Below are 27,618 nucleotides of genomic sequence, written 5' to 3' on the forward strand. Positions count from 1 at the left end.
CATAAAAAGTCAAATCACCGTCTCTCTCTCTCTCTCTCTCTCTCTCTCTCTCTCTCTCTCTCTCTCTCTCTCTCTCTCTTAAGAAAACAATAATTAATAATTCTTGCCCCCAGGGCATAGCTCAGTTGGCAGGGCGATTTTCAGGAGTGCCTTTCATGAGGTCAGGGATTTCTCCCCCCCTCGGGTTCGATTCCTGCGGCGGGCTCCTGAATTAACCCTTCTGTGGTGTGTGTGGGGCCATTGCTACAGGGCGTGGGATTAGTCATGATCAGTGCGTGCGAATCGTAAAACGGACGTGCGTTGACGGTTGTGGACACCCGGCGATACTAAAAAAAAAATAATAATAATAATAATTCTTTTTTTAGTTTAGCTCTAGTTTGAAATTTTTTATTTTTTAATTATCGATTTGGCTCATTCAAAAATCACAATTATCCAAATTGAACTGATGTATTATAAAATATGAAAATAAATAATAATTTAATAATTAAAAAAGAAATTTATTGCACTAAGATTGATAATTAAATATTAAAGATGAATATTTTAAATTTAAGACAAAAGACACTCATCTTTCCTGAAATTTGAAAAATATGACAGATGTAAAGATTCAGAAAATTTAGTTATGGAAATAATAAAGGAATGAAGAAAGGAAAATTTTTTTTTAAAAAAAGAAACTGTAGGTTTTGTCGATGAATCCCCTATTTTCGTCGACGAAAGTCCTTTTGTGGTTCATCGATAAAGTTCAGGTGTCGTCGATTAAGAGATCCCGAATGACAAAAAATTTCAGGTTTACGGTTCATCAACCAAGTTCTTCTTTTGCCAATGAACTTCTTTTTCAACTCTTTGACGAGGACTTCATTTCATCGGCGAGGTTGGCCGAGTCATCAACGACTTATAAAAAGGATTTCTCATTTCTTACTCATTATGACACCTAAATTCCTCACTTTCTCTCTCTAAAAACGACTATAATTTCCCTAATATAACTGCTCACGCCAATAGTTTTGATCGGTCCTGCGGAAGTACTGTGTCATTCCCATGTCACCTTCACGCAAGCATTTTTCTAAATTAAGGGATATGGCAGACCAAAACAGGGCAGCTGACTTCACTCTGTTTCTATATATATTTGAGCGGTGGCAGTGTATTTGGGCGGAGTAAGATCAAACAATGGCAGAAGCAGAGATGAGCTACAGAGGAAAGAGGTGGTCTCTGCAGGGGATGACCGCTCTTGTCACTGGCGGAACCCGTGGCATAGGGTTCGTGGCTCAACTCAACCTCCCCTGTTTCAATTTTTTCCTTTTCTTTTCTTTTCTGGGTTTTGATCATCATCATAAATTGGACTGGATTTCTGCAACAGGCGTGCAATTCTGGAAGAAATGGCTAGCTTTGGGACAGCTGTCCATACTTGTTCCCGTAACCAAACAGAGCTCAATCAAAGCTTGGAAGAATGGAAGACGAAGGGCTATAGCGTGACAGGGTCAGTCTGCGACCTCACCTCTCCGCCCCAGAGAGAAAAGCTCATGGACGCCGTCTCCTCTGTTTTCCAGGGGAAGCTCAACATCCTCGTATGCTCTGCTTTGTTTGGACAGAAAGAAAAGAAAAGAAGAACACTAAAGAAAGTGATTGGTGTTTGAATTGCAAGAAGATCATTGATTTTGATTATTGATTCTGTGTTTTTTTTCGTTTTAGGTGAACAACGCAGGGACAACCATACCCAAGGAAGCCATAGATTATACCGATGAAGACTACAGAACCATAATGGGGACTAATTTGGATTCAGCATACCATATCTGCCAGTTGGCGCACCCTCTTCTGTAGGCATCGGGCAATGGTAGCATTGTATTTATATCCTCTGTGGCTGGAGTGATTGGTATACCTCTTTCCTCCGTCCATGCAGCTTCGAAAGGTAAGTTTAAACCTCACTCCTGGATTCATTTTCTGTCATGCCCTGTTCCCTCTGCCTTAATCATTTTCATGTTGACTCTGTGGGATTACAGCGCCAATCCGAAAATTTGTTTGAAATTTAGGAAAAAATTAATAAAATTTTTATTTAAATTAACACATTCAATCCAAAAATTTCTAATCTATACTCCCAAATACTTCTTTTAAGTTTAAATTTGCTTTCTCAGGGACTCTATTAAAGCCTCCTGCCCTGTCCTAATTTTTAATTCTTTATTAGTTGCAATAGGTTGAATAAACTTAGGATGTGTTTAGTAGGAGGTGAATTTTAGTTTTTTCCTTTAGATTTTTATAAATTTATACAAATTTTATATACTTTCGAGCAGTTCATAAAAAATTAAATTTAAAGTTTGATTTCTAAACTCCTAAACATTGCTTGGTGGAGTTCAGACTACTTTGCAAGCTAATAAATTAGTATTGTGCTAAAAGAAATCAAACACCACCATCATTATAAATTAGTTGCGCGGTGAAAGGAGTCACACATTGCAATTGCACGACCGTTGTATTTTGTCGGGACAAGAAAAACTCATATTTAAATTTGTTTACACTCCACAGCAAGATCCTCTTGCAAAGGAAGAAATTGAAAGATTGATCTCGAAAACTCCCATCAAGCGTATTGGGGAAGCTAATGAAGTTTCGTCACTCGTAGCATTTTTGTGTTTTCCAACTGCTTTGCACATCACTAGACAAATTATTTGCGTAGACGGTGGATACACAGTCAATGAGTGTTAATCGAATTTTTTAAATTTTAAAATAATAATGAATTAAAATAAGAACTCTTTAAAATTTTATTGTTGATGAATCAATTGCTTTGATTTTCACAATCAGTCAAAATAAGGTATTGTTTTGCTAATGAAAAGTCGTTGTGTTGTCTCATGTTTCAACATTTTCATGCTTGTAATCAATGCTTTGAAATATTAATAAAGACTTATACATTGCCTTGTGCTTTTTCATGCTTTGTCGGTGCACTCTCTATTATTTTCTTTAATTTGCCTTTATGAGGTTAGACTCCAAAGAGTTTATTATATTTATTTCAAAAAGCATTGCTTGAATTATACTAGCGTAAGTGCTTATTGTAAAATACTTTTTAAAACTACTTTTTTAGAGTAAAGATAAATAACTTTTAAGAAGTGAAGAGGACTTACTTCTGATCACTACTTAATCATAAACTTGCAAATTTAAATAACTTATACTATGATCAATTTTTAATTAAAATTTAATGAAACATTATAAAAGTATTATTAAAGTAATAATATTAGAGACATAGCTTAATAATAATATTGTTGTTCATTAGAATAATATTCATATATTATTTTACTTAGTAGAAAATATTTAAGATGTCGATTAAAAATATTAAATTATCCTAAATTTAATTATTTTGTTAATTATATAGTATTTTAAATTTCAAATTATAACTTTAAATTAATTTTTAATTAGAAAATATTAAAAATTCAATTAAAAATGCCGATGAACATAAATATGAACTAATTTATTAATTATAAATTTAAAATGTTAATTATAAATACTAATAATAAAATTTTAATCAAAAAGTAAATTAAATTTTAATTACAAAATATTTGATATTTTTTTATTAAAATGTTAACTAACATAAATATTAACTACATTTTTAATTTCAAAAATATTAAAAATGAAGACTATAGATATTTATTAAGATATAAAAAATTTAAAAATAATTTAATGATTATAAAATATTTAAAATGGTATTTAAAAATATCTATTACTTTGCTAATTATTTAATATTAAAAAATTCAATTAAAATGCCAATCAACATAAATATTCATTAATTTTTATTTATTAAATATTTAAAAATTAATTATAAAAAATTTAAAATATTAGCATAATTTAATAGTTATATATTATAATATGTTAGTTGCATGTTGAAGCATAATAATATCATTCACACAGTAATAACATATATTAACAAAATACTAATATAAAAGTAAGTATTCAAGCACTATTTATTTTATTTTATTTTATTAATGCTTTTAGTTAATACTTATTTAAATATAATCAAATAGTGCAAAGGACTTTCAATACTTCTACAATTTAATTATTAGTACTTACTATAAGTAGTTATAAGATTTTATTAGTACATTTTTTTAGAAAAGTACGTATAAAAGTAGTTCCAAACAATCTCTCAATGTATACAATGAAATTTTGTAGCTGCCACATCTATAGTCGAAGCAAAAAATTTCGAAATATATATCCACACTTCAACTAAGCCTAATTTCAAAAACTAACATCAAGAAACAACAAATCAAACCTTAGGTCCTACTAGGTGGGGGTCAGATTCGTGAATCCTTCTCCACCAACTAATACGATCTTTCATAATCTCCTTCAACAATTTAAAAACTATTAAATTCGTCCTTACTATCTCATTACAAGTGTTAGTTTTGGACTACCTTTACCCATTCTATGGCCAATAACACTAACTAAACTCAATTTTCCTCCCTAGAGTACTACATCGCCAACATCCCTAGGTCCAAACCACGTGACTATCCCTCCCTTATCTTATTTACTACAAATGCAATGCTTAACATACCACGAATATGTTTATTCTTTAATTATTCCTTTAACATCACATCACCTGTTCACCTTAACATTCTTATTTTGACACCTTTTACTTTTGGATATATTATTTGTTAGGGGTATTTGATAAAATTTAGCAATTAGCATTTAATGGTGAATGGAATTCTGAATTTGTAAACTAGGTTTTAAATATAATTGGAATCAATTTTAGAACATGAATGTTGAATTATTTTAGTTGTTTGATAATTAAACTAGGAATATATGTATTTTTCCTATTTTAATCCTTTAAACTATCAAGAGAAAACTTGTTTGTTAAAATTAATAAATATATTTTTGAGATCATTTTTATATTTAAGAAACACACACACACACACACATAGATATATAATAATGTATCTCAAATATAAAACATAAAAACATTAATTAAAAATATTTTTTAATGTAAATACTTTAAAACATAAAATATTATTTATTGTGAAACATAATAAGAAATTATTTTTTCTAATTAATACTTTAGCTAAATACTTGCTTTTTTTCCATTTTTTTTAACCTTTCTTTTACAAAAATCTCAGTTTTATAATTTCTATCAATAGATATAACATTTTGATCCTTTATATATATATAAAGAAAAATCATTGTAAATTCCCACAAAGGAAGTGGGAGAACGAAAAATATATTGCATTCTTAGTCTCTTTCTATTGTCGGCTTAGATTCACCAGAGAGTAGAGTTCCTTTTAGTATGCGAAATAATATTTGAGTCTTTCCAAAATTGAAAGTCACACTAATTGGATATAATTCAAGCAAAATGGGGCCTTGCCAAATCATATTTTATGATCTTGTGCAGCAATAGATAAAATCAAAGCATAACTAGAAAAATAAATAAATAAAAATAAATTAGAACATAAATGAAAAGGAAGAATAAGAAGGAGAAGGAGAAGGAGAAGAAGGGAAAGAACATGCCGGTGTCGAAGGAGTAAGGAGAATGTTGAAAGAAGAAGATAACACTAAAGGTGCTCATTTAGCAATAGTGAAATCAAAGAGGTGAGAGCTTGGAGAGATAGGGCATGAATTGTTTGGATGATCATGAGAGAAGAGTTGAGGTTGTATAATTTGTGTTACTTTCTAGGTGTAAAGAAAAAATAAAAAAAACTTCTAATTTGTGCTCTTACCGAACCAACACCAAAGAGATTAATGATTTTCTTAAATGCAATCCAAAGCTATTTCATAGGCTAATCAAACTTCACTAGTTCACTGAATTTTGGACCGTTAAGAGTCCAAACTCAATTTAGAGAACATTAAGCACAAAAAAACAATCCCTTAGTTTCTTAACATTTTGATTTATTCAACTTAGCTCATGTACGAACCATCTTGTTCTGAACTTTCTTTGTTGCTAATCTCTAATCTCACAAAATATTCTGAACTTTAAGCTCTCATAATAATCTTCTTTAAGCATCATGCTTTTATGGTCTTCAGACTTTGTTCCATGCTATCAGTTATTGATTCATGCTACATGAGTACCTTCAATCTGAATTCCTGAGAAAACACAACACTCAACTAAAGCATGTTAAATCCTACTTGTTTGTTAGCATCAAAGTGGAGTATCAAACCTAGTAAGCCCAACAATTTCCCACTTTTTGATGATGACAAATAAGAAGTAAAAATTTTGAGTGAGCTTTAAAAAGACTCCCCCTTTCAATAAGCTTCAATATCATTCCTGCTTTTATCAATTTTCAAGCAAAATTCTAAAAAATTTGGTTAGAACACTTCTCCCCCTTTGACATCATTCAAAAAATAAAGTTTGAGTATATAATGATCAAGGACACATAGCAGTTTTGAGTATGTGTGAAGCCAGTGTTAATGTATCAATTGATTAAGAATTATGCTCAAATGAGAATTCATAATACTCCCCTTGTCAATCAGCATAGCCAATTTAAAAACTTGCAAAGTTTTCAGAATTATCATTCATATTAGAACTTATAATACAAAAAAAAAAAAAAAAAAATAGTGCAAAAAGTTCAGAGTTTCAGAGCTAGGATAAAATACACATAGAGACTCATAATCTTTAGCTTACACATTCTCCCCTTTTGTTCAACAAACACAAAAATACATCCAAAATTTAAGCATACAAAAGAGCAAAAACACCTAACATAACTCTTATATGTCAGAGTTAGTGTCACTGTCTTCAGCAATTCCTTTCCCTTTGTGAACCATCTTCTTCTTCTTTTTTTTCTTCTTCTTCTTCTCCTTCACCTTCTTCAGATTCAGCTTCTTCCTCATCAGGATTTTTACTATCCTTATTATTTGAATCAGTGTCATGTTAAGTGACATGATGTTCTATCTTAGCAATACGAGTGTCTAATATGATATACTTGTCATCAATGGTGGAGAGTTTATCTTGAAGAGAAGAAAAGTTTTCTCTCATTTCAGAACTGAAGCAGTATAATTCTAATATAATGGAACAAACCAAGGTGACATATCACCTTCTTCAGGAGCTGGACTCCTTGCCTCAAGTGCAGGTCTTGCCGGTCTATTGCCTTGGAACATCCAACCCTCAGTATACTTCTTGTAACCCATTCGTTTCAATGTAGTAGATGAAAAAACACGATAATGGGTTCTTTTTACTATTTTTGAAGTAGGAGAGAGGACTTGAAAATGGACAAAGATCAACGAAAGAATACCACCATATGGAAGCCCAATTCTAGGTGATTCAAGCTTTATTACCATCCACTTCAGTATGATATTTGATAAGTCTAGTTTCTCCCCTTTGAGTAAGCACCACAAAACGAAACTATCAAATTATGAAATGTGATCAAAAGATCCAGACCCTGGAATGATGTTGTATGCAATGATCTTATGCAGAATTTGTGCTTGAAGATTAAGCTGCTTGTATCGTGGAGGATGTCCAAAATACACAGGTGCATCATTCATCACAAGAGGCAGAAATTCTTGCGGTATAAATCCTTCTTCCATGGTCCAATGCTTCTCAACAGGTGTACACTCAAAATTCCCATGCTTGATATGGAGAATTTTTCGTAATGAGTGTGGGGTAAGTATTATCTTTTGACCATAAACTTCAGAAGTAATGTCATCTTCCTTCTTAACCAAATTTGAGTAAAAAATCTTAATTTTATCTGGATAATACCCTTGTATTTGATGAAGGATAAACTCGTCCCATCCTATAGCTTTGAACATTTCTAAAATTTTAGGAAAATTTTCTTCAAAGAAGGTAACATCTAAAATCTTACAGAACATAGGTTTAATAGCTGATAGATGATTCTAATACAATGATTTTGCGTGTGAAGAGACCAGCCATTTTTCGATATCATCATTGCTTGTAGGCTTTGAAGAAGACAAAGAAGCTTTATCCTTCTTTCCCACATTTTTGGTACGAACCATCTTTACAAGTAGAAACCCTAGTTATGTATAGAGTAGGGTATGATGGATAATTGATTCGTGGACCTTGGAAGGGAAATAGCTGGAATGAAAGAGAAGAGAAAATGTTTTAGAGGAAGGAAGACAAATGGCCAGTCATCTGTAGGGTTTGAAAAGCATGTTTTTAAGTGAAAAGTGCCTTACCCGCCGCGAGACCGTCGTCTATCCACAGATAGTAGCCTGCCAGTCGACTGCGAGCTCACTGGCAGTTTTCTGTCTACTGTATTTTACACAGACAGTAGCCTGCCAGTCGTCTATCACCTCCCTGGCAGTCGTCTGTCCTGACCAAACTCAGCTTCTTCCCCTTTTTAGTTAACTTATATTATATTTAACATGCCTAACTCTCATCGAATAAATATAAATTGATCCTCAGCTAATGGTTTGGTAAATATATCTGCTAATTGAGCCCGAGTATTTACAAATTCAAGAACTATTTCTTTCTTGTCAACATTATCTCTTAAAAAGTGGTGACGTACATCAATATGTTTAGTTCTTGAATGTGATACCGGATTCTTTGAAATATTTATTGCACTTGTATTATCCCATTTTATGGGGATTTTTTTGGTATTGAATTTTGAAGTCCTTTAATTGTTGTTTCATGTATAAAATTTGAGCACAACAGTTCCCAGCCACTATGTATTCTGCTTCAGCTGTAGATAATGCTACGGAATTTTGTTTCTTTGAAAACCATGAAACTAATGAGTGTCCGAAAAAGTGGCAAGTTTCACTAGTGTTTTTTCTATCTATTTTACATCCTGCATAATCTGCATCTGAATAACTCATCATTTCGAAATCAGATCCTTTTGGATACCATAACCCCAAATGAAGTGTGCCTAGCAAATATCTAAGAATTCGTTTTACTGTTGTTTGATGTGATTTCTTAGGAGCCGATTGGAACCTAGGACACATACACACACTGAACATTATATATGGTCTACTTGCTGTTAAGTAAAGTAAACCTCCTATCATACCTCGATAATGTTTGGTATCAACTTGGTTTCCTTTTTCATCCTTATCTAGACTACTTGAAGTGCTCATAGGAGTTCCTATAGGTTTACTTTCTTCCATATCAAACTTCTTTAACATGTCTTTAATATACTTAGTTTGATTTATGAAAGTTCCATTTTTAGCTTGATTGATTTGCGAACCTCGAAAATAATTTAATTCTCCCATCATGCTCATTTCAAACTCTCTCTGCATAGTTTTAGAAAATTCATTACACAAATCTTCGTGAGTAACTCCAAATATAATATCATCAATATAAATTTGAACTATAAGCATATTATTATTTTGTTTTTTATAAATAAGGTGTTGTCTATCTTTCCTCTTGAAAAATTATTTTGGAGTAGAAATTTGCTTAGCCTATCATACCAAGCTCTTGGGGCTTGTTTCAATCCATATAGGGTCTTAGTTAACTTAAATACAAGATTTGGATTTTTAGAGTCTTCAAAACCTGGAGGTTGTTTAACATAGACTTCTTCATTAATATATTCATTTAGAAAAGCACTTTTTACATCCATTTGGTATAATTTGAAGTCTTTATAGGGTGGATAGGCCAGAAGCATCCTTATAGCTTCCATTCTTGCTACAGGGGCAAAGGTTTCTTCATAATCAATGCCTTCTTCTTGATTGTAGTCTTGTGCTACAAGCCTAGCTTTATTTCTTACAACTACCCCAATTTCATCCTTTTTATTTCTAAACACCCATTTAGTTCCTATGATTTTGGTATAAGTTTCCAGACTTTGCTTCTTTCAAATTGATTTAGTTCCTATGATTTTGGTAGTCGTCTGTCCCTTGAGTGGTAGTCATCTATAATCAAAATATAACGTGACAGTCATTTGTCTATATGAAATTTTGAGCCTTTTAGTAACATATAAGGGAGACAGTTGTCTGGTGGAACCTTCACAGACAGTTGTCTGTGAGGGCCTTGACAGTCGTCTGTCAGGCTTCTGTGTTTCAATTTTAAGTCTTTAATTTAGTCAGTCGTCTGCCTATAACCACACAGTTGTCTATCAACTAAACAGATTTCTTCCTTAGTCATTTTTTTTGATTTCTCTCTTATTTTACTTGGAATATAAATTTGTTTTAACTTTGAAAATATGTTCCAAGTTATTTTCTTATGATCTCTAAGTCTCTTTGTTTAATGAGATTCAAGAAGAAAACATCATACTTGAATAAACTTAAAGCACTTACAATGACTTATCCTAATTTCTCAAAAATTCTCCTTTGCTCTGAACTTTCTTTGTTGCTAATCTCTGATCTCACAAAATATTCTGAACTTTGAGCTCTCATAATAATCTTCTTTAATCATCATGCTCTTATGGTCTTCAGACTTTGTTCCATGCTATCAGTTATTGATTCATGCTACTTGAGTACCTTCAATCTGAATTCCTGAGAAAACACAACACTCAACTAAAGCATGTTAAATCCTACTTGTTTGTTAGCATCAAAATGGAGTATCAAGCCTAGTAAGGCCAACAATCTCCCCCTTTTTGATGATGACAAATAAGGAGCATAAATTTTGAGTGAGCCTTAAAACGACTCTCCCTTTCAATAAGCTTAAGTATCAAAGACTCCCCCTTTCAATAAGCTTCAATATCATTCCCGCTTTTATCAATTTTCAAGCAAAATTCTCAAAAATTTGGTTAAAACACTTCTCCCCCTTTGACATCATTCAAAAAATAAAGTTTGAGTATATAATGATCAAGCACATAGAAGTTTTGAGTATGTGTGAAGCCATTGTTAATGTATCAATTGATTAAGAATTATGCTCAAATGAGAACTCATAATACTCCCCCTGTCAATCAGCATACTCAATTTAAAAACTTGCAAAGTTTTCAAAATTATCATTCATATTTGAACTTATAATACATAAAAAAAACAGTGCAAAAAGTTTAGAGTTTCAGAGATAGAATAGAATACACATAGAGACTCATAATCTTTAGCTTACACATTCTCCCCGTTTGTTCAACAAACACAGAAATACATCCAAAATTTAAGCATACAAAAGAGCCAAAACCCCTAACATAACTCTTATATGTCAGAGTTAGAGTCATTGTCTTCAGCAATTCCTTTCCCTTTGGATTAATGTGAACCATCTTTTTCTTCTTCCTCTTCTTCTTCAGTTGCTACTTCATCATCTCCTGCATCTTCTTCTCCTTCACCTTCTTCAGATTCAACTTCTTCCTCATTAGGATTTTTACTATCCTCATTATTTGAATCAGTGTCATGTTGAGTGACATGATCTTCTATCTTAGCAATACGAGTGTCTAATACGGTATACTTGTCATCAATGGTGGAGAGTTTATTTTGAAGAGAAGAAAAGTTTTCTCTCGTATCAGAACTGAAGCTAGTATAATTCTAATAAAATGGAACAAACCAAGGTAGCATATCACCTTCTTCGGGAGCTGGACTCCTTGCCTCAGGTGCAGGTCTTGCTGGTCTATTGCCTCGGAACATAAGTAGCTCCAAATATAATATCATCAACATAAATTTGAACTATAAGCATATTATTATCTTTGTTTTATATAAATACGGTGTTGTCTATCTTTCCTCTTGAAAAATTATTTTGGAGTAGAAATTTTCTTAGCCTATCATACCAAGCTCTTGGGGCTTGTTTCAATCCATATAGGGCCTTAGTTAACTTAAATACATGATTTGGATTTTTAGAGTCTTCAAAACCTAGAGGTTGTTTAACATAGACTTCTTCATTAATATATGCATTTAGAAAAGCACTTTTTACATCCATTTGGTATAATTTGAAGTTTTTATAGGGTGGATAGGCCAGAAGCATCCTTATAGCTTCCATTCTTGCTACAAGGGCAAAGGTTTCTTCATAATCAATGCCTTCTTGTTGATTGTAGCCTTGTGCTACAATCCTAACTTTATTTTTTACAGCTACTCCAGTATCATCTTTTTTATTTCTAAACACCCATTTAGTTCCTATGATTGACTTGTCTTTGGGTTTAGGTATAAGTTTCCAAACTTGGCTTCTTTCAAATTGATTTAGTTCCTCCTGCATAGCTATGATCCAAGGATCATCTTTTAAGGCTTCTTTAATATTTTTGGGTTCATCTTGAGATAAAAAGGCATAATGATTGCCAATATTTTTTAATAAGGCTCTAGTAGTTATTCCTTTTGAAGTTTCACCAAGAATTTGTTCTTTTGGGTGATTTTTATCATATCTCCATTCTTTAGGAAGCTTCAGATTTTCTGTAAGGTTTTCATTTGAAGCATCATGGTTGATTTCTTCTTTTATTTCAAGATTTTCTTCTTTTTGTGGAGTATCTTCTTTTTCATCATTCTCATTTTTATTGTTATTATTGTTTGATTCATGAAATGTTATGTGCATTGATTCCATAATAGTAAAGGATCTTTTATTATAAACCCTATAAGCTTTACTATTTATAGAGTACCCTAGGAAGATACCTTCATCAGATTTTGCATCAAATTTTCCTAAATCATCTTTAGTATTAAGAATAAAACATTTGCATCACAATACATGAAAGTAGGAAATATTAGGTTTTCTTCCTTTCCAAAGTTCATATGGTGTTTTGTCCATTTTTTATCTTATTGATACCCTATTTACAATGTAGCATGTTGTATTTACAGCTTCTGCCCAAAAGTATTTAGGTAGATTGTTTTCATTTAACATTTTTCTTGCCATTTCTTGTAAAGTTCGATTTTTTCTTTCTACAACTCTATTTTGTTGTGGAGTCATGGGTGCAGAAAAATTATGGTTTATTCCATATTCATTACAGAATTTTTCAACATTTTTGTTTCTAAATTCTCTATCTTGATCACTTCTAAAGCTTGTTATGTTATAGCCCTTTTCATTTTGTAATTTCTTACACAAAGTAATAAGCATGTCATAGGCTTCATTTTGTTTGCTAGAAATAATATCCAAGTGAATCTTGAATAATCATCCACTATTACAAAAGCATATTGTTTTCCTCATAAACTTGAGATTCTAGTTTGACCAAATAAGTTAAGATGCAACAATTCTAGGGGTCTTTTTGTAGAAATGTATTTTTTATTTTTGAAACTTGTTTTAACTAGCTTTCCCTTTTGATATGCATCACGTATCTTTTATTTTATGAATTTTGTATTAGGTAGTCCTTTGACAAGATTTTTATTTGATAAATTAGATAATCGGTCCATGCTAGCATGTCCTAGTTTCTTATGTCATAGCCAACTTATTTCATCCATTGCTGCCAAACAAGTTACATTCTGATTTACTAAGTTCTCAAAATTTATATAGTACACATTGAATAATACATTTTTCTTTCTTAAAGATTATTTCGTACCCTTTATCACTTAGTTGACTAATACTTAAAAGGTTATGTTTTAATCCTTCTACTAATAGCATATTATCTATGGTGAGTGAAGATTCTTTACCAATTTTACCAATGCCAATGATTTTACCTTTAGCAATATCAGTGAAGGTGATGTATCCTTCATCCTTTTGTTTTAATGTAGTGAACTTGGTCTTGTCACCGGTCATGTGCCTTAAGCACCCATTGTCCAAGTACCATTTATCGGTTAACGGTGTTGTCTTAAAGCATACTTACAATGGAGGATTTTTTGTGTTAGTCTTTGGCACCCAAATTCTTTTAATTTTCTTTGTTTTGTTGTTAGTTCCAATATTGACTTTCCATTCTCCTTGCACTTTAACATACTTCCTCTTTAGTGGGCAATTAAACATTACATGACCTTTAGTCTTGCACATATAGCAAGTGGTGTGTTCATGTTTGTTGTTTGATGAAGTGCTAGCGTAATATTTAGCTTCCTTAACCAAGTATCGCATGTATAGCTTTTTGTTCTATTTATTTGTTTTACCATTGTAGCCTATACCTTCTTTATTCTCATGAAGCCTTTGCTGTCCAATCATCTTTTCAAAGGTTTATTTTCCTTTGGTAAAGTTATAGATAATTTTTTCTTTATCTTCTACTACCTTTTTGAGATCATTTACTTCTAAATCCTTTTTATTCAAACTATCTTTATGAGTTTTGCCTAATTCTTGAGTTGCTATATCTATTTTTTCTTCCAACTTCTTAATACAAGAATTTTTTTTTCTTCTTCAATAGCTTTGAATGATTCAAGTTCTTTCACTAGATCTTTATTTTGATCTTTCAAAGTTATATTTCTCTTACAAATTTTTATGAATCTCTTATGCAAAGAAAACAACTCAGCTTGCAATTCCTTATAGGAAGGCATGCTATCACATGACTCATCTTGAGATTTTGTAGAGGAATAGTAGGAGTTTACCTCTTCATCATTTGCCATGAAACATATGTTTGCCATCTCTTGTCCGCTTGATTCATTTTCTGTCTTTCTAGAGCTTGAATCATCCCACGTAGCTTTCATAGCTTCCTTCTTTTTCTTCTTGTCTTTCTTGAACAGTAGAAAATCTGGTTTGATATGCCCTGGTTTCTTGCAGTGATAACATATTGGAGGTTTATTATTACTTTTATTTTCCTTCCTACTTGTCTCTCCTTTTTGAGGTTTCTTTTTATTGAACTTCCTAGGAAATCTTTTATTTCTTCTATAAAATTTGCCTAGTCTCTTAGTTATGAACGCCAACTCATCTTTATCTAAGTCACTTGTCTCACTTTCTTCTTAACTAGAGCTGTGGCTAAAGGCTTTTAGTGCAATGGATCTTTTATGTTTTGGTTCAGGATTCCTTTCTTTTAAAGTCATTTCATAGGTAAGAAGTGAACCTATGAGTTCATCTAAAGAGGTAGTCTTAAGGTTTCTACCTTTAGTGATAGATGTAGCCTTTGGTTCCCGTATTGAGGGAAGGCCTCTTAGGATTTTTCTAATCATTTCGTAGGTAGTATAGGTTTTCCCTAAGGCACTTAAGGAATTTAATATGTGGGTAAATCTGGTGTACATACTTGATATATTTTCATCAGAATTCATCTTGAATGCTTCATATTCGCTTGTTAACATGTCTATCCTATTGTCTCTAACATCGATAGTTCCTTCATATGTCACTTCTAATTTGTCTCATATTTCTTTAGCCGTCATGCATTTCATGACTCTATTAAATTCGTTAGCATCTAGGGCATAGTATAAAGCATTTATAGCACTTGAATTGATTTGAAGCTTTTTATAGTCTGAATTGATCATATCCCTTTTCTCTTTTGGAATCTGTTTCCCATCAACTTTTTTGGTGCGAATAAGGTCTCCATTCATAACTACTTCCCATGCTCTCCAATCCATGTGTTGGAGATAGATTTGCATTCTCTTTTTCCAAGATGTATAATTATATCCACAAAAGATTGGTGGACGAGTTGCGGATTGGCCTTCATTGAAGGGTGCTACTCCAATATTTGCTATTTGATCTTTTTATAGTTTCTTGTTAGGAATTATTATAACTAGGCTCTGATACCAACTGAAATTAGGAATAACTTCCCAAAAGGGGGGGTGTATTGGGTTTTTTTTTATAAAAAATTTCTTTAGAATTAATTCTTTTAAGTTGCAAATCTTAGAAACAATCACAATCAATCACAACAAGATCAAGCTCTTAATTTAAATAACAATATATATATATATATATATATATATATGAAAATTTGTTGCACTCAGTTTAAGCCATGTATCACAATTATTTTTTTTTCCCAATGTTCAGCTTTTAAATAAACTTTTAGATTAATAGGTTAAGAATAATCAACCAACATAGTCCCTTTCGATTTCCGCAATCAATGTTGATTTATCCAAAACGAATTACCTTCCAGTCTATTTAACTACCAAACATTCAGAATTGAAATTTAAAATAACCATGCAGTTTATATCCTTGAAAATTAAAGAGTTGAGTAGAGAAAGAAGAGCACAAGGATTTTGGGATTTTGATTCTAGTGTAAAATGTCTCAAATAAAGATTAGGTTGTCTCACATTTTCAATAACATTAAATCCAAGCTCTTCTTTGCTAAGAGAGTTTCTTTGGGCCCCAAGGAGCTTTTCAAAATTTCGTTGGCCCTTAGTAAATTTAAAAACAATTTTGGAGCTATCCTCCAATTTTCTTTCAAGCTTAGCAATTTTCAAATCTTTTTTATTTAAGAATCGATGCGTGAGAATTCTTTGCAATTTCAAACAGTTTTGACCAATTTTCACACTTCCTTTTCAGAAGATCAGTTTCCTTGGTCATTTTGTTCAACAATTTAGATACACGAATATATTCATATTGCAATTCTTTAATAGTAGGCATGCTATCAGAATCACAATCATCATCAGAATAATACAAAGATAAGGAACAAGAAGATAACACCTCATCATCCAGTGCCATCGGGCACAAGTTTGCAATCTTAGAGTCGCAACAATCTGAATCTGAATTGATGTTGTTTTGGCTATCCCACGAGGCACCTACCTTCTTGGCTTTCTTCCTTTTCTTAGACTCATTTTTCAGTAACGGGCAATCAGGTTTGATATGCCCGACCTTGTTGCAATTGTAACACATGGGAGTATTCGATTTTTCTTTTCTTTTAGTAGACTCTCTATAACGACTTGCCTAATTTACCAATTTATTTTTTTTATAATAATAACATTCATTATAATAATCATGTACCACTGAATAATATAATCAAGCTGGACCCATAGGTACCAAGGATATACCCAAAATACAACTCAGATACCCAACCAGCTAGAAACATAAAATCATATACATATCAAATCACCTAACCAACACAATACCAGAGTTTTACTAAAACTGTTATATACATGTACATATCCCAAAAGACCAAAAAGTACCCTAGGGTCATAACCCAAAAATCCACCAGACCTTAGCATACCCTTCTAACAGGGTGGAACAATCAACCTCTAACGCTGTGGAGCTCTATCCGCTTTTCTATCTGGGGCTCTTGAAATATTTGTATAACTAGGGTAAGACACCTCTCAGTAAGGGAAATAAACTACTATCAGTATGTGGCAATATGAGTATTTTCGTGTTATACACATCATATTTGATAAAACTACCTATATCATATTTGGGAAAAGCATAATTTATCATAACATGGTACAACATACTGAATTTTTATACATGAAAATCATCATATATAACTGTACATCAAATAACACCCTGGATGGATAATTGGCTGGTGTTATGTCTTACCCCCCACATGACTAGGTTGTGCGGCCTGAAAACGAGACCTAGCAATGGCTGGACAACCACACTAGATCAACATAAGTTTGTAAGTATGATGGGTCTGCCCCTCCTAGTTTGGATGCCAGAGGGACGCCTGCACTACCATAAAACCACATCGACTGTCGATCTCCCATTGCCCCTTACAACAAGTGGTAGCACTTACATATACATGATCGTAATCATATAGCTATGGTACTGTGCTTCGTGAAAGCCTAAACCAAGTCATCAAGGTTCTTATAACATATAGTATATTTTCAAATAACGATACATGACTATTTCATAACAATATCTGTCATGATAATATTTTTATAAAATTTTACATAAGATGTCATAAAATTCATGGCCCTTACGCCAGCATTTTGTATGTCGTAAATCACGACCCTTACGTTGACATAGCATGTCATATAAAATCATAAAATCTCATACCCATGCCACACAATAGTGAATATTGTTCCATTTATAAAATTTACACAAAATCATAATCCCTACTAAACCGTATTAAAATTGTTTTTCTGTTAACAGTAGTATATCCAAACTCAGTTACACAACAAACATAATTTATTTAAAAATAAAAGCTGAATATTAATAAATAATTTCATGGAAATACTAAATTAGTTTATCCCCTTACCTGACTTATGGAAAAGCCCACAATTTACTCCAAGATTACACTCGTGTGCTCCCTACCTCAACACCCTGAAATCGCATTTCCCCCAACAAAACTTTAGTGTTAACCCATCTAATACCTTTCATTAACCCATAAATACCAAATACCTTAATAAATATTAAAATAATAAACTTACCCAAATTTTGGGATGGTGCCCAAGTTTACCTAACCAACAAATCACTCCAATAGATTTGTAAAGAATCTTCCTAGAAGTAACGTGGCGACTTTAGATTGTCGAACCAACAAAAGACGGAGCTGAAATTGAAGAGAGAATAAGAGGGAGACTTAGGAGAGAGAGAGAGAGAGAGAGAGAGAGAGAGAGAGAGAGAGAGAGAGAGAGAGAGAGGGTTTCTGTAAATTTTTTCCCGCAAAAAAATGGGTTCTTAACCTTGTATAGAAAGCTTGTCCACGTGGCCTCATCAACGAGTCACATCTCCTTGTCGACGAGTCAATGAAAGGAGTTCGTCGACAAACACATTCCCCTCATTGACGAGTTTCAAAGTCTAAAATAGTCCTCTTGGTAACTTCTCATCGATGAGATGCAGGTCCCCATCGACGAGCCCAAGGATCCTTCTCGTCAATGAACACTTCTTCACTCGTCAACAAGACCTTGCTGAAATCCTTTAAGAAAATTCTTTTTTTCTCTCATTCTTTTATTATTTAACCTTGCAGAGGAATATCGTGGTTACATTCAAGGCACTGAGAGATTACATATAAACATAAAATAAAATTCTCCCACAACCAAAATACTATCTACTACTAGAAAATTATTACATCTAACTAACCTACACAAAATAAATTCTATATATTCACTAGTAACTTTTCTTGATTACTACTGATCCCCGTTGAAGAGATATGGGTACTTTTGTCATAACTGCTTCTCGAGTTCCCATGAAGTTTCCTCTATTGCAAGATTTCTCCACAAGACTTTTGCTAAAGGCATCTTCTTATTGCGCAATTTCTGTTCTTTCCTGTCAAGAATCTGCACTAGTACCTCCTCATATGTCAGAGTATCCCTGAGCTCTATCTCATCACAACTGATCACATAGGAGGAGTGGTTTGGGATGTATTTCCTCAACATGGAGACATGAAATATGTTGTATATTTTGGACAAAACGGGTGGTAAGGCTAGCCTGTTGGCAACTGACCCCACTTTCTCAAGGATCTCAAACAGGCCAATAAACCTAGGGCTAAACTTACCCTTCCTTCCAAATCTCATAATTTCCTTTAATGGAGCTATTTTCAGAAACACGTGACCTCCAACATCAAACTCCAATTTCCTGCGGCGAGTATCAGCGTAACTCTTCTGCCGGCTCTGAGTTGCACTGATTTTCTCTCTGATGAGCCAAATTTTATCATATGTCTGCTGCACTAGCTCTGATCCCACAACTCGCTGCTCACCTATCTCATCCCAGTATAGAGGAGAACGACATCTCCTACCATAGAGTGCCTCATAAGGTGCCATGTCGATGCTGGCCTGATAGCTATTATTGTATGCAAATTCTACCAGTAGCATAAATTGGGTCCAACTACCCCCAAAATTCAGCACGCATGCTTGCAACATATCTTCTAATATCTGAATCACCCTCTCAGTTTGGTCGTCCATCTAAGGATGAAACATCGTACTAAAAGATAACTGAGACCCCAGAGCCTCCTACAAGCTCCTCCAAAATCGTGACGTGAAACGTGGGTCTCGGTCTGACATTATAGACACTGGCACACCATGAGAATGGACTATCTCCTAAACATAAATCTCTCTCAGTCTGTCCGTGGAGTAGTTGACTTTAATAGGAATAAAGTGAGTGGTCTTCGTCAATCTATCAATGACCACCTAGATAACATTCCGACCATGAGGTGCCAGTGGCAAACTCTTCACAAAGTCCATAGTTACATGATCCCACTTCCACTCTGGGATGCAAAGTGGCTGCAACTGGCCCGCCGACTTCTGGTGCTTAGCCTTTATCTACTGGCACGTCAGACACTACTACACAAACTCAGCATTTTCCCTCTTCCTGCAACTCCACCAGTATTACTTTCGCAGATCCCTATACATTTTAGTACTACCATGATGAACTATGTACAAGGACCTATGAGCCTCCTCTAAGATCATCCTCTTGATATCCATATCTATAGGCACGCACAACCTGGAATGGAACCTTAAAGTCCCATCATAAGAAATACTGAATTCATCTCCCTATCTGTCCTACACCTTAGCTATTAGCTCCACTAATTCTACGTCATCCCTCTGAGCTGTCTTAATCTTTTCCTGCAGAGTAAGCTGCACTACTAGGCTGACAATAAATGCCCGAGGATCACTCTCTACCAACTCTACACCGAGTCTCTCCAGATCCATCTGAATCGGATGCTGAACCTCCATAGCTGCTAGTGTTGATCCTACTGATTTCCTACTTAGAGCATCAGCTACGACGTTTGCTTTCCCTAGGTGGTAACTAATAGTGCAGTCATACTTTTTAATAAGTTTCAACCACCTTCTCTGTCTTATGTTCAACTCCTTTTGAGTGAAGAAGTACTTCAAAATTTTGTGATCGGAGAATATATCGCATCTCTTACCATACAAGTAATGCCTCCAAATATTTAACGCGTGCACCATTACAGCCAATTCCATATCATGGGTAGGGTAGTTCTTTTTATACTCTTTCAACTGTTGGGAGGTATAAGCTACAACCCTACCATGCTGCATCAATACACAGTCAAGCCATTTCAAAGATGCATTACTGTAAATTACTTAACCATCACCCCCTGATAGAATGATCAACACTGGTGCAGTAACAAGCCTCTATTTCAGTTCCTGGAAACTTTGGTCGCAATCCTCATCCCATTCAAACTTAACATTCTTTATGGTCATCCACGTGAGAGGTCCTGATAAAATTGAAAACTCCTCTACAAATCGACGGTAATAGCCCGCCAATCCCAAGAAACTCCTAATTTCCTGTACATTCTTTGGCCTGGCCCATATCAACACTGCCTCAATCTTGCTGGGATCCACCGAAATACCGTCCCCTAAAATAATATTCCCTAGAAATGTAATTTTCTCCATCCAAAATTAACATTTACTGAAGTTGGCATACAATCTCTTTTCCCTGAGCATTTGAAATACCAGTCGTAAATGCGTCTCATGCTCCTCAAAACTCCTCGAGTAGACCAGTATATCATCAATGAAAACTACAATGAATTGGTCTAAATACTGGTGAAAGACTCTATTCATCAAGTCCATGAATACAGTAGGAGCATTCATCAAACCAAAAGGCATAACAAGGAATTCATAATGCACATATCTGTCCCTGAAGGTTGTCTTTGAAATGTCTTCTGCTTTTATTTTCACCTGGTGGTAGCCTAATCTAAGGTCAATCTTGGAATAGACCCGCGTACCCTGAAACTAATCAAACAAATCATCTATATGGGGTAAAGGATACATGTTCTTGATTGTCACCTTATTAATTTCCCTATAATCTATACACATCCTCATAGACTCGTCCTTCTTCTTTACAAATAACACTGGAGCTCCCCACAGTGATACACTGGGCCGAATAAAACCCTTATCCAACAAGTCTTGCAACCGATCCTTTAGCTCTCCCAACTTTGCTAGAGCCATTCTGCATGGAGCTTTAGAGATTGGTGTCGTCCCAGGAAGTAAATCAATAGCGAAATCTACCTTGCAGTTAGGAGGTAACCCAGGTAGATCTTTTGGAAAAATTTCTGAAAACTCCTTAACCACTGGTTTATTGCCTAGCTTCAATTCATTCTCTGACACATCCTTTACAAAGGTCATAAACCCCTCACATCCATCCAAGAGTAATCTCCTCGCCTGTATGGCTAATACTAATTGAGGCAGGGATTGCACACGCGATCCTATGAACCTAAATTCTGGTCTTCCCAGAGGTCTGAATATTACTTATTTCAAACGACAGTCTTTAATGGCGTAATTAACTGTCAACCAGTTCATACCAAAGATTACATCGAACCCATGCATGTCCAATACTATCAAATTAGTTGGTAAGACTTTTCCCTGAATATCAACTGGACAGCCTCGGAGCACTCTACTACATGAAAAATATATGGATGGTAAGGTTAAAAATATAAGATCAACAGTCCCCAAAATATATCATGAAAAATTCCCTAAGCTAAAATGTCATACTTATACAAATAGGGACAAACTTGTAAGGTTAAAAATTAGGGCACAGCTTAATTTTTCAAATGCCTCCGCCGACCGACCTACCATCGTTATGAATGCCTCGGTCGACCAACCTTCATAGCTGGGCTGATCGACCGAATAGATGACCTAAGAAAGTCTCAATTGACCAAACCTATGAAGGTTTGGAAATTGTCCTTGGCTCAGCCAATTGGCCCTTCTCTCAATTGACCGAGCCTCATATATTTTCGAAAGACATAGAGGGCTCATCCAACTGGCTATTTGCTCGATCACCCGATCCTCACTGGTTGGCATGGATTTTACGCACGGTCAGTCGATCGACCCTTTGGTCAATCGACCGAATCTCTTGGGTTTCCAATATTTTTAAGCCCTAAAGGCGTTTAATTTTATAATTAAACATTTTCAAAATATCATACATGTCCTCATAATTTTTTGGGAGTCTATATATATCCCATTTATAAGCTAGATTAGCAACAAAATTAGCAAAAAAATTCTCTGAAAATTTCTTGTGCTATTTTTCATATTCCCACACATTTAAGCATATTATTCACTCTCTTTCTCATACTCTTTATTAGATCATCTTAGAAAGAGAGCATTGATTCTCGTTCTTCATTTGCAAATTATTGCACTTGAAGATTGATTGAATATTTTTGTGGGCATCATACATTATATTTTATAAAGCTTATACTCTCTCATTTACTTCATATTTGAAAATACATTTTTAGAGAGTATGCTTAAGTTCTTCCCATATTATTTGGTTCATAAATATTTGTTGGGAGAACTCTTCTGCTTGTGAATCTTTGCATCCTCATTGCAAGATTCAACGGCTTGCATTATGCTATTGATAAACTCGTTTTTGCAAGCTTAAATCCTAGTGTCTACTATGCTTAATATTTGAGAAATATTGTTGAGATATTTGCTAAGGGTTTTAAAGATTATTTGATATTACATATAGTGAATATATTATCTTGAAATCAAAGATCTTACTCTCACACATATACATTGATATATACACTTTTTAGAGTTATCATATAGTTTACCAGAATCTCATTAAGCTTAAACTCCTATCATTTGTGAGTGTATTTGTGCTTATTGGTGTACATCATTAGCTTGTTGTAGAAGCATTCTCTTTGTACAGAAAATATTTATTATTTTTGTATTCCCGACGTGTGGTCGGAAGAGAATTGCACTGGCCTGTAACGTGCACCGAATTAACTCAGGCCTGATTAGGAAAGTCTTAGTTAGACTTAGATTCGATTAAGAAAATACTAGACTAGTTCAGACCCGGTTAGGAGAACTAGGAGCACCGTCCAATAAGGTGTGGTTAGGTTGAGATCAGCTGTAACGACCCGAAAAATTTTAATTATTTAAAATAACAAGAAAGATAATAAAAGGAAAAGGGAAAATAGAAGAAAGGGAAAAGAAATTTTAAAGGGTAATAAGCAAGCGCTCATCGACGAACTTGATTTTCTTGTCGACGAGCAATCTTCTAAGCCTCGTCACCGAGTATGCATGTCTCGTCGATGAGGGTTTACCGAGAAAGGTTATCATATATCTAAATTTTATCGACGAGCTCCCAATTTGATCCACGAGTAGTGTTCTTGGGCTCGTCGACGAGTCCAGATGTCTCGTCAACGAGGTCACGGGGCAAGTTGCCTATAAATAGGCAAAAATCAGAATTTTAGCGAGGGTTTCATTTTCTCTTTTGTTTCTCTCTCTAAAAATGGCCTCTCTGCCTTCTCTCTTCTAATTTATCCCGATTTTAGCCTGATTCGACGATCGGAAGTTACCACGAGACTCCTAGGAAGATCCTATACAACATAGGTAGAGCAGAATTTCGATTTAAAAATTTTGGGAAACATCCCAAAACCAGGGTAAGTGAGATATTTTAAGATTTTATTATTATTTTGAGATATATGGAACCTAAGAAGTATTAAATGAGCGTTTTTATGATATTTTAGCAAGTTAAGATTTTTGAAATACAAGGTCTCGTTTTTGTTCGATTTTAGGCAGAATCTTGAGGAACAGGTAAGGGGAAATACTTTATAACAGCTTTTTATTAATTTTTAAACCGGCTAAATTTTGGATATAAAATTCTATATATTTATGTATAATTTTCTCAAAAGTACAGGCATTGAAAATATTGTTTTGATTATATAATATATTGGGAAAAATTGTGTGGCATGAAAACAATTCTGATAGTTAAATGGTTACGGGTGCTGCTTGATTTAGATTGATAATCGCTTGTGGATACTGTCTAGGTTGTGAATATTGTTTGGTTGTGATGCTATTTGGATGATTAAATTATGTGAATGGAAATGCGTTGATGTGTTTACCTATACTGGATGTGTATTGTGTTGTGGTTGTGTAAAATTGTGATATAACGTTGGCAGTGGTATGAGGAGGTCGTTATATCGTACCTGGTATAAATTGTGATATAATGTTGGTAGTGGTATAAGGAGGTCATTATATCTTACCTGATATAAATAATCATATAACATCGGCAGTGGTATAAGGAGGTTGTTATATAAGCGTTTATATAGGAGGTTAACATATTGGTAGTGGTATAAGGAGGTTTTTTTTACCTATTTATCCTGAACAGGGTTGTGTGTGTGTGGGAGTGAATAAAGATTGTGTGAGTAATTCTGTGTGGACTATGATACTTGCGTGGTTATGGACCCTTTGTGGGTGTGATTGAGAAGCTCGTATTATAACCAATGTGGTTAAGAAGATTATGTGTGTATCCTTTGTGGATTGGGTGTGGTATGTGTACATATGAAATTGGTGAAATGATTAGCGTTATTTATGTTTAACTTTAATTACATAAGTATTTATGGTAAAGTAGATTACTCCACCCGAGGGCTTGCTGAGGAAGGCGAGTGCTCTGGTAATTATCTATGGATACTAGAGTAGAGGGAAGTCACTTGTATGGGCGGGTGACCTTCCCTATTCTTGGAGACTTTACCTGGATACATAACCCGAGGGCTTACTGAGAAAGGTGAGTGTCCTGGTGCTAGCACTAGAGCAGAGGGAATCTACTTGTATGGGCGGGTAGACTTCCCTATTCTGGGGCATTATCAGTAAAAATAATTATGTATGTGTGTATGAGATTAGGTGACAAAGAGGTCGACAATGATGTGGTTATGAATGCATTTACTTGGCTGCTATTGATGGTGATATACAATTGTATGTATATTTTATAATTGTATATAAACACTTCAGCCACACACTATTGTAACTTATTTCTTTCTTATTGAGAGGTGTCTCACCCCGACGGTTATTTAATCTTTTCAAGTCTTCCAGGTGATCGAGCTTAGATAGCTCTAGGGTGGGGTTAGTTTTTGTAAGTGGATATCAGAACGGATATGTGTTTAATTTTATGTTTAATACATTTTATTCTAGTTATGTAATATAAAGAATAAGATTGTATTTTATGGGTCTGCATATGTAAATATAGAACTCTGGTATTCTGTTTAAGGTTATTTAATTAATTCTACTATGCGAATGGTATCAGAGACATATGATTGGTCTCAAAACACTCCGAGCCCCACGTGGCGGGTCTGGGGCATTACATCAGCTGTAGTAACCCAAACCCAAAAAATAAAATAAAAATGGATAAAAGAAAAGGGAAATAAATAAGGGAAAAAGGAAAATGATTTTTAAAAAAGGGAGTCAACGAGATTTGTTGACGAAACAACTGGCTTCGTCGACGACCATCCTTCTTTGGCCCATCGACGAAGACACGTGTCTCGTCAACAAAGATTTACCGAGAGAGGTTTCATATATTTCTGAGATTCATCAACAAAACGAACTCACGACTTCGTCGACGAACATTCTTCTTGGACTCGTCGACAAACCCACGTCTCTTGTCGATGAACCCATGTCTCTCGTTGACGAAGCCATGTGGCCATCCATTTATAAATACAATGAGATCAGAATTCTAGTGAGAAAATCTCTCTCTCTCTGTCTCTCTCTCTCTCTCTCTCTCTCCCATTTTCTCTCTCTACATTCGGCCCTTCCTCCTTCTCTCCTCCAATCCGGTTCTGTTTTACCCTGTTTTGATGATCGAAAGTTGCCACGATGATCCCATGGAGATTCTTTATAACTTAGCCGGAACGAATTGTTGATTTAAGGTTTTGGGGCACCATCCTAAAATCAGGGTAAGTGAGATATTTTAGGGTTATGTGTGTATTTGGAATATGCTAGCCTAGGAAAGGTAGTAAATGATTTTATACTGGATTTGAGTTGATTTTATTGGTGATAATGTAATTTCAGGGTTTGGAGTTTTGAATGCCTCGGGCGTGGTTAGAATTTTAGCAGGCTTTTCAGGAATCGGGTAAGGGGAATTAATTATAGCAGGTTTTACTAAGTTTGAAGTGGTTAAATTTGATTATATAAATTTATATACTTAGGTATGATTTTCTGAACAGTTAGCCATTTGAAAAATAATGATTTTTGATATATATTATATATGGGAAAAATTGTGTGGCATGAATATAACTTTTTTATATTAATGGGTTGCGAATACTGGCTATTGTGAATATTGATTGGTAATAAATACTGATTGTTTGTGAATATTAGCTGGTTGTACATATAGTTTATTTGTAAACATAGATTGGTTGCGAATACTAGCTACTTGTGATTACTGTGTGGTGAATAATTTGATGTGTGTGAATGGGTTATTTTGTGTGGTTATCCGTGTGTATCACAATATAACGTTTGCAGACCCGAGGAGTTCGTTATATTGCCTAAATATAATCACAATATAATGTTGGCAGGTCTAAGGAGTTCGTTATATTGTCATTATATATTGGGGTTGAACATTGGCAGGCCTGAGGAAGTTGTTCTACAGATATACTATGGATAGGTCATTATGAAAGTGTGACGGTGATGGCTGGAGGGGAAGAACTTGTGCAGAATCCTATGTGAATGTGAGTCCAATGTGGATGGTATTTCCTGTGTGGATGTGAGTCCTGTGTGGACGGTATTCCTGTGTGGATACGGACCCTATGTGTTGTGATTAAAGTGTGTGGTATCCTGTGTGGATGCGTGTGGTAATATGTATACATGGATCTCAGTGAAATGATTTACATTGGATGTGTGTGAACTTAATTACATAAATATTTATGTTAAAGTCATACTAAGAAAGGCGAGTGTCCTGGTAATTTTTTGTCTGGTGCGAGAGTAGAGGGAAGCTACTTGTATGGGTGGGTAATCTTCCCTATTCTCGGACACTTTTCTAGTACACATAACTTGAGGGCTTATTGAGTAAGGTGAGTATCATGATATTGGTATCAGAGCAGAGGGAAGTTACTTGTATGGGCAGGTAATCTTCCCTATTCTAGGGAACTATCACTAAAAAAAAATTAATTATGTGTAAGCATAATCTGTATGTGTTTTCTCTACTGATGTTGAATAACAAAATATTATATTTTGTATTTATTTAAACTCTCTGCCATACACTGTTATGATTTATTCTTCCTTACTGAGATGTGTCTCACCCTAACAAATGATTATATTTTCAGGTCCATCAGGTGATCGAGCTTAGAACTCTAGTTATTTTTGGTAAATTTTGGGGTGACTGTAAGAACAGTTTATATATAGTTTAATGTTTTAAATACTGGGATGTAATATAAACAGATGGATGTAGTTGTTTTTTGGAGTTTACAAATCGACTCTGGTATTTAAATTGAGATTGTTTATTTA

General features: G+C 34.2%; 1 protein-coding gene across 3 annotated transcripts; it reads left to right on the forward strand.

The window, feature by feature from the left end:
- Positions 1–1,095: 1,095 nt before the first annotated feature.
- On the forward strand, positions 1,096–27,618 carry LOC131159845 (tropinone reductase homolog). 3 transcript variants are annotated; one of them, XR_009137873.1, is made up of 4 exons: positions 1,096–1,250; positions 1,352–1,559; positions 1,684–1,900; positions 27,438–27,618. XR_009137873.1 is itself a non-coding variant. In XM_058115031.1 (3 exons), exons 1-3 carry the CDS (start codon positions 1,162–1,164, stop codon positions 1,810–1,812), a joined length of 426 nt encoding a protein of 141 aa, XP_057971014.1. In that variant the 5' UTR covers positions 1,110–1,161; the 3' UTR covers positions 1,813–2,904. The 3 variants fall into 3 exon arrangements, 1 of the variants encoding a protein (XP_057971014.1); XR_009137872.1 differs by lacking the exon at positions 27,438–27,618 and adding an exon at positions 2,509–2,904; XM_058115031.1 differs by lacking the exon at positions 27,438–27,618 and having other exon boundaries at positions 1,110–1,250; positions 1,684–2,904.

The sequence above is a fragment of the Malania oleifera genome, chromosome 7 (assembly GCF_029873635.1).
Source record: "Malania oleifera isolate guangnan ecotype guangnan chromosome 7, ASM2987363v1, whole genome shotgun sequence".
Lineage (NCBI taxonomy): Eukaryota > Viridiplantae > Streptophyta > Magnoliopsida > Santalales > Ximeniaceae > Malania > Malania oleifera.

Coding starts and splice junctions, on each gene's coding strand:
- LOC131159845 (XM_058115031.1), top strand. CDS start 1,162: ATGGCAGAAGCAGAGATGAGCTACAGAGGAAAGAGGTGGTCTCTGCAG. Junction 1,251..1,351: donor GGCGGAACCCGTGGCATAGG/GTTCGTGGCTCA, acceptor TTTCTGCAACAG/GCGTGCAATTCTGGAAGAAA. Junction 1,560..1,683: donor AGGGGAAGCTCAACATCCTC/GTATGCTCTGCT, acceptor TTTTCGTTTTAG/GTGAACAACGCAGGGACAAC.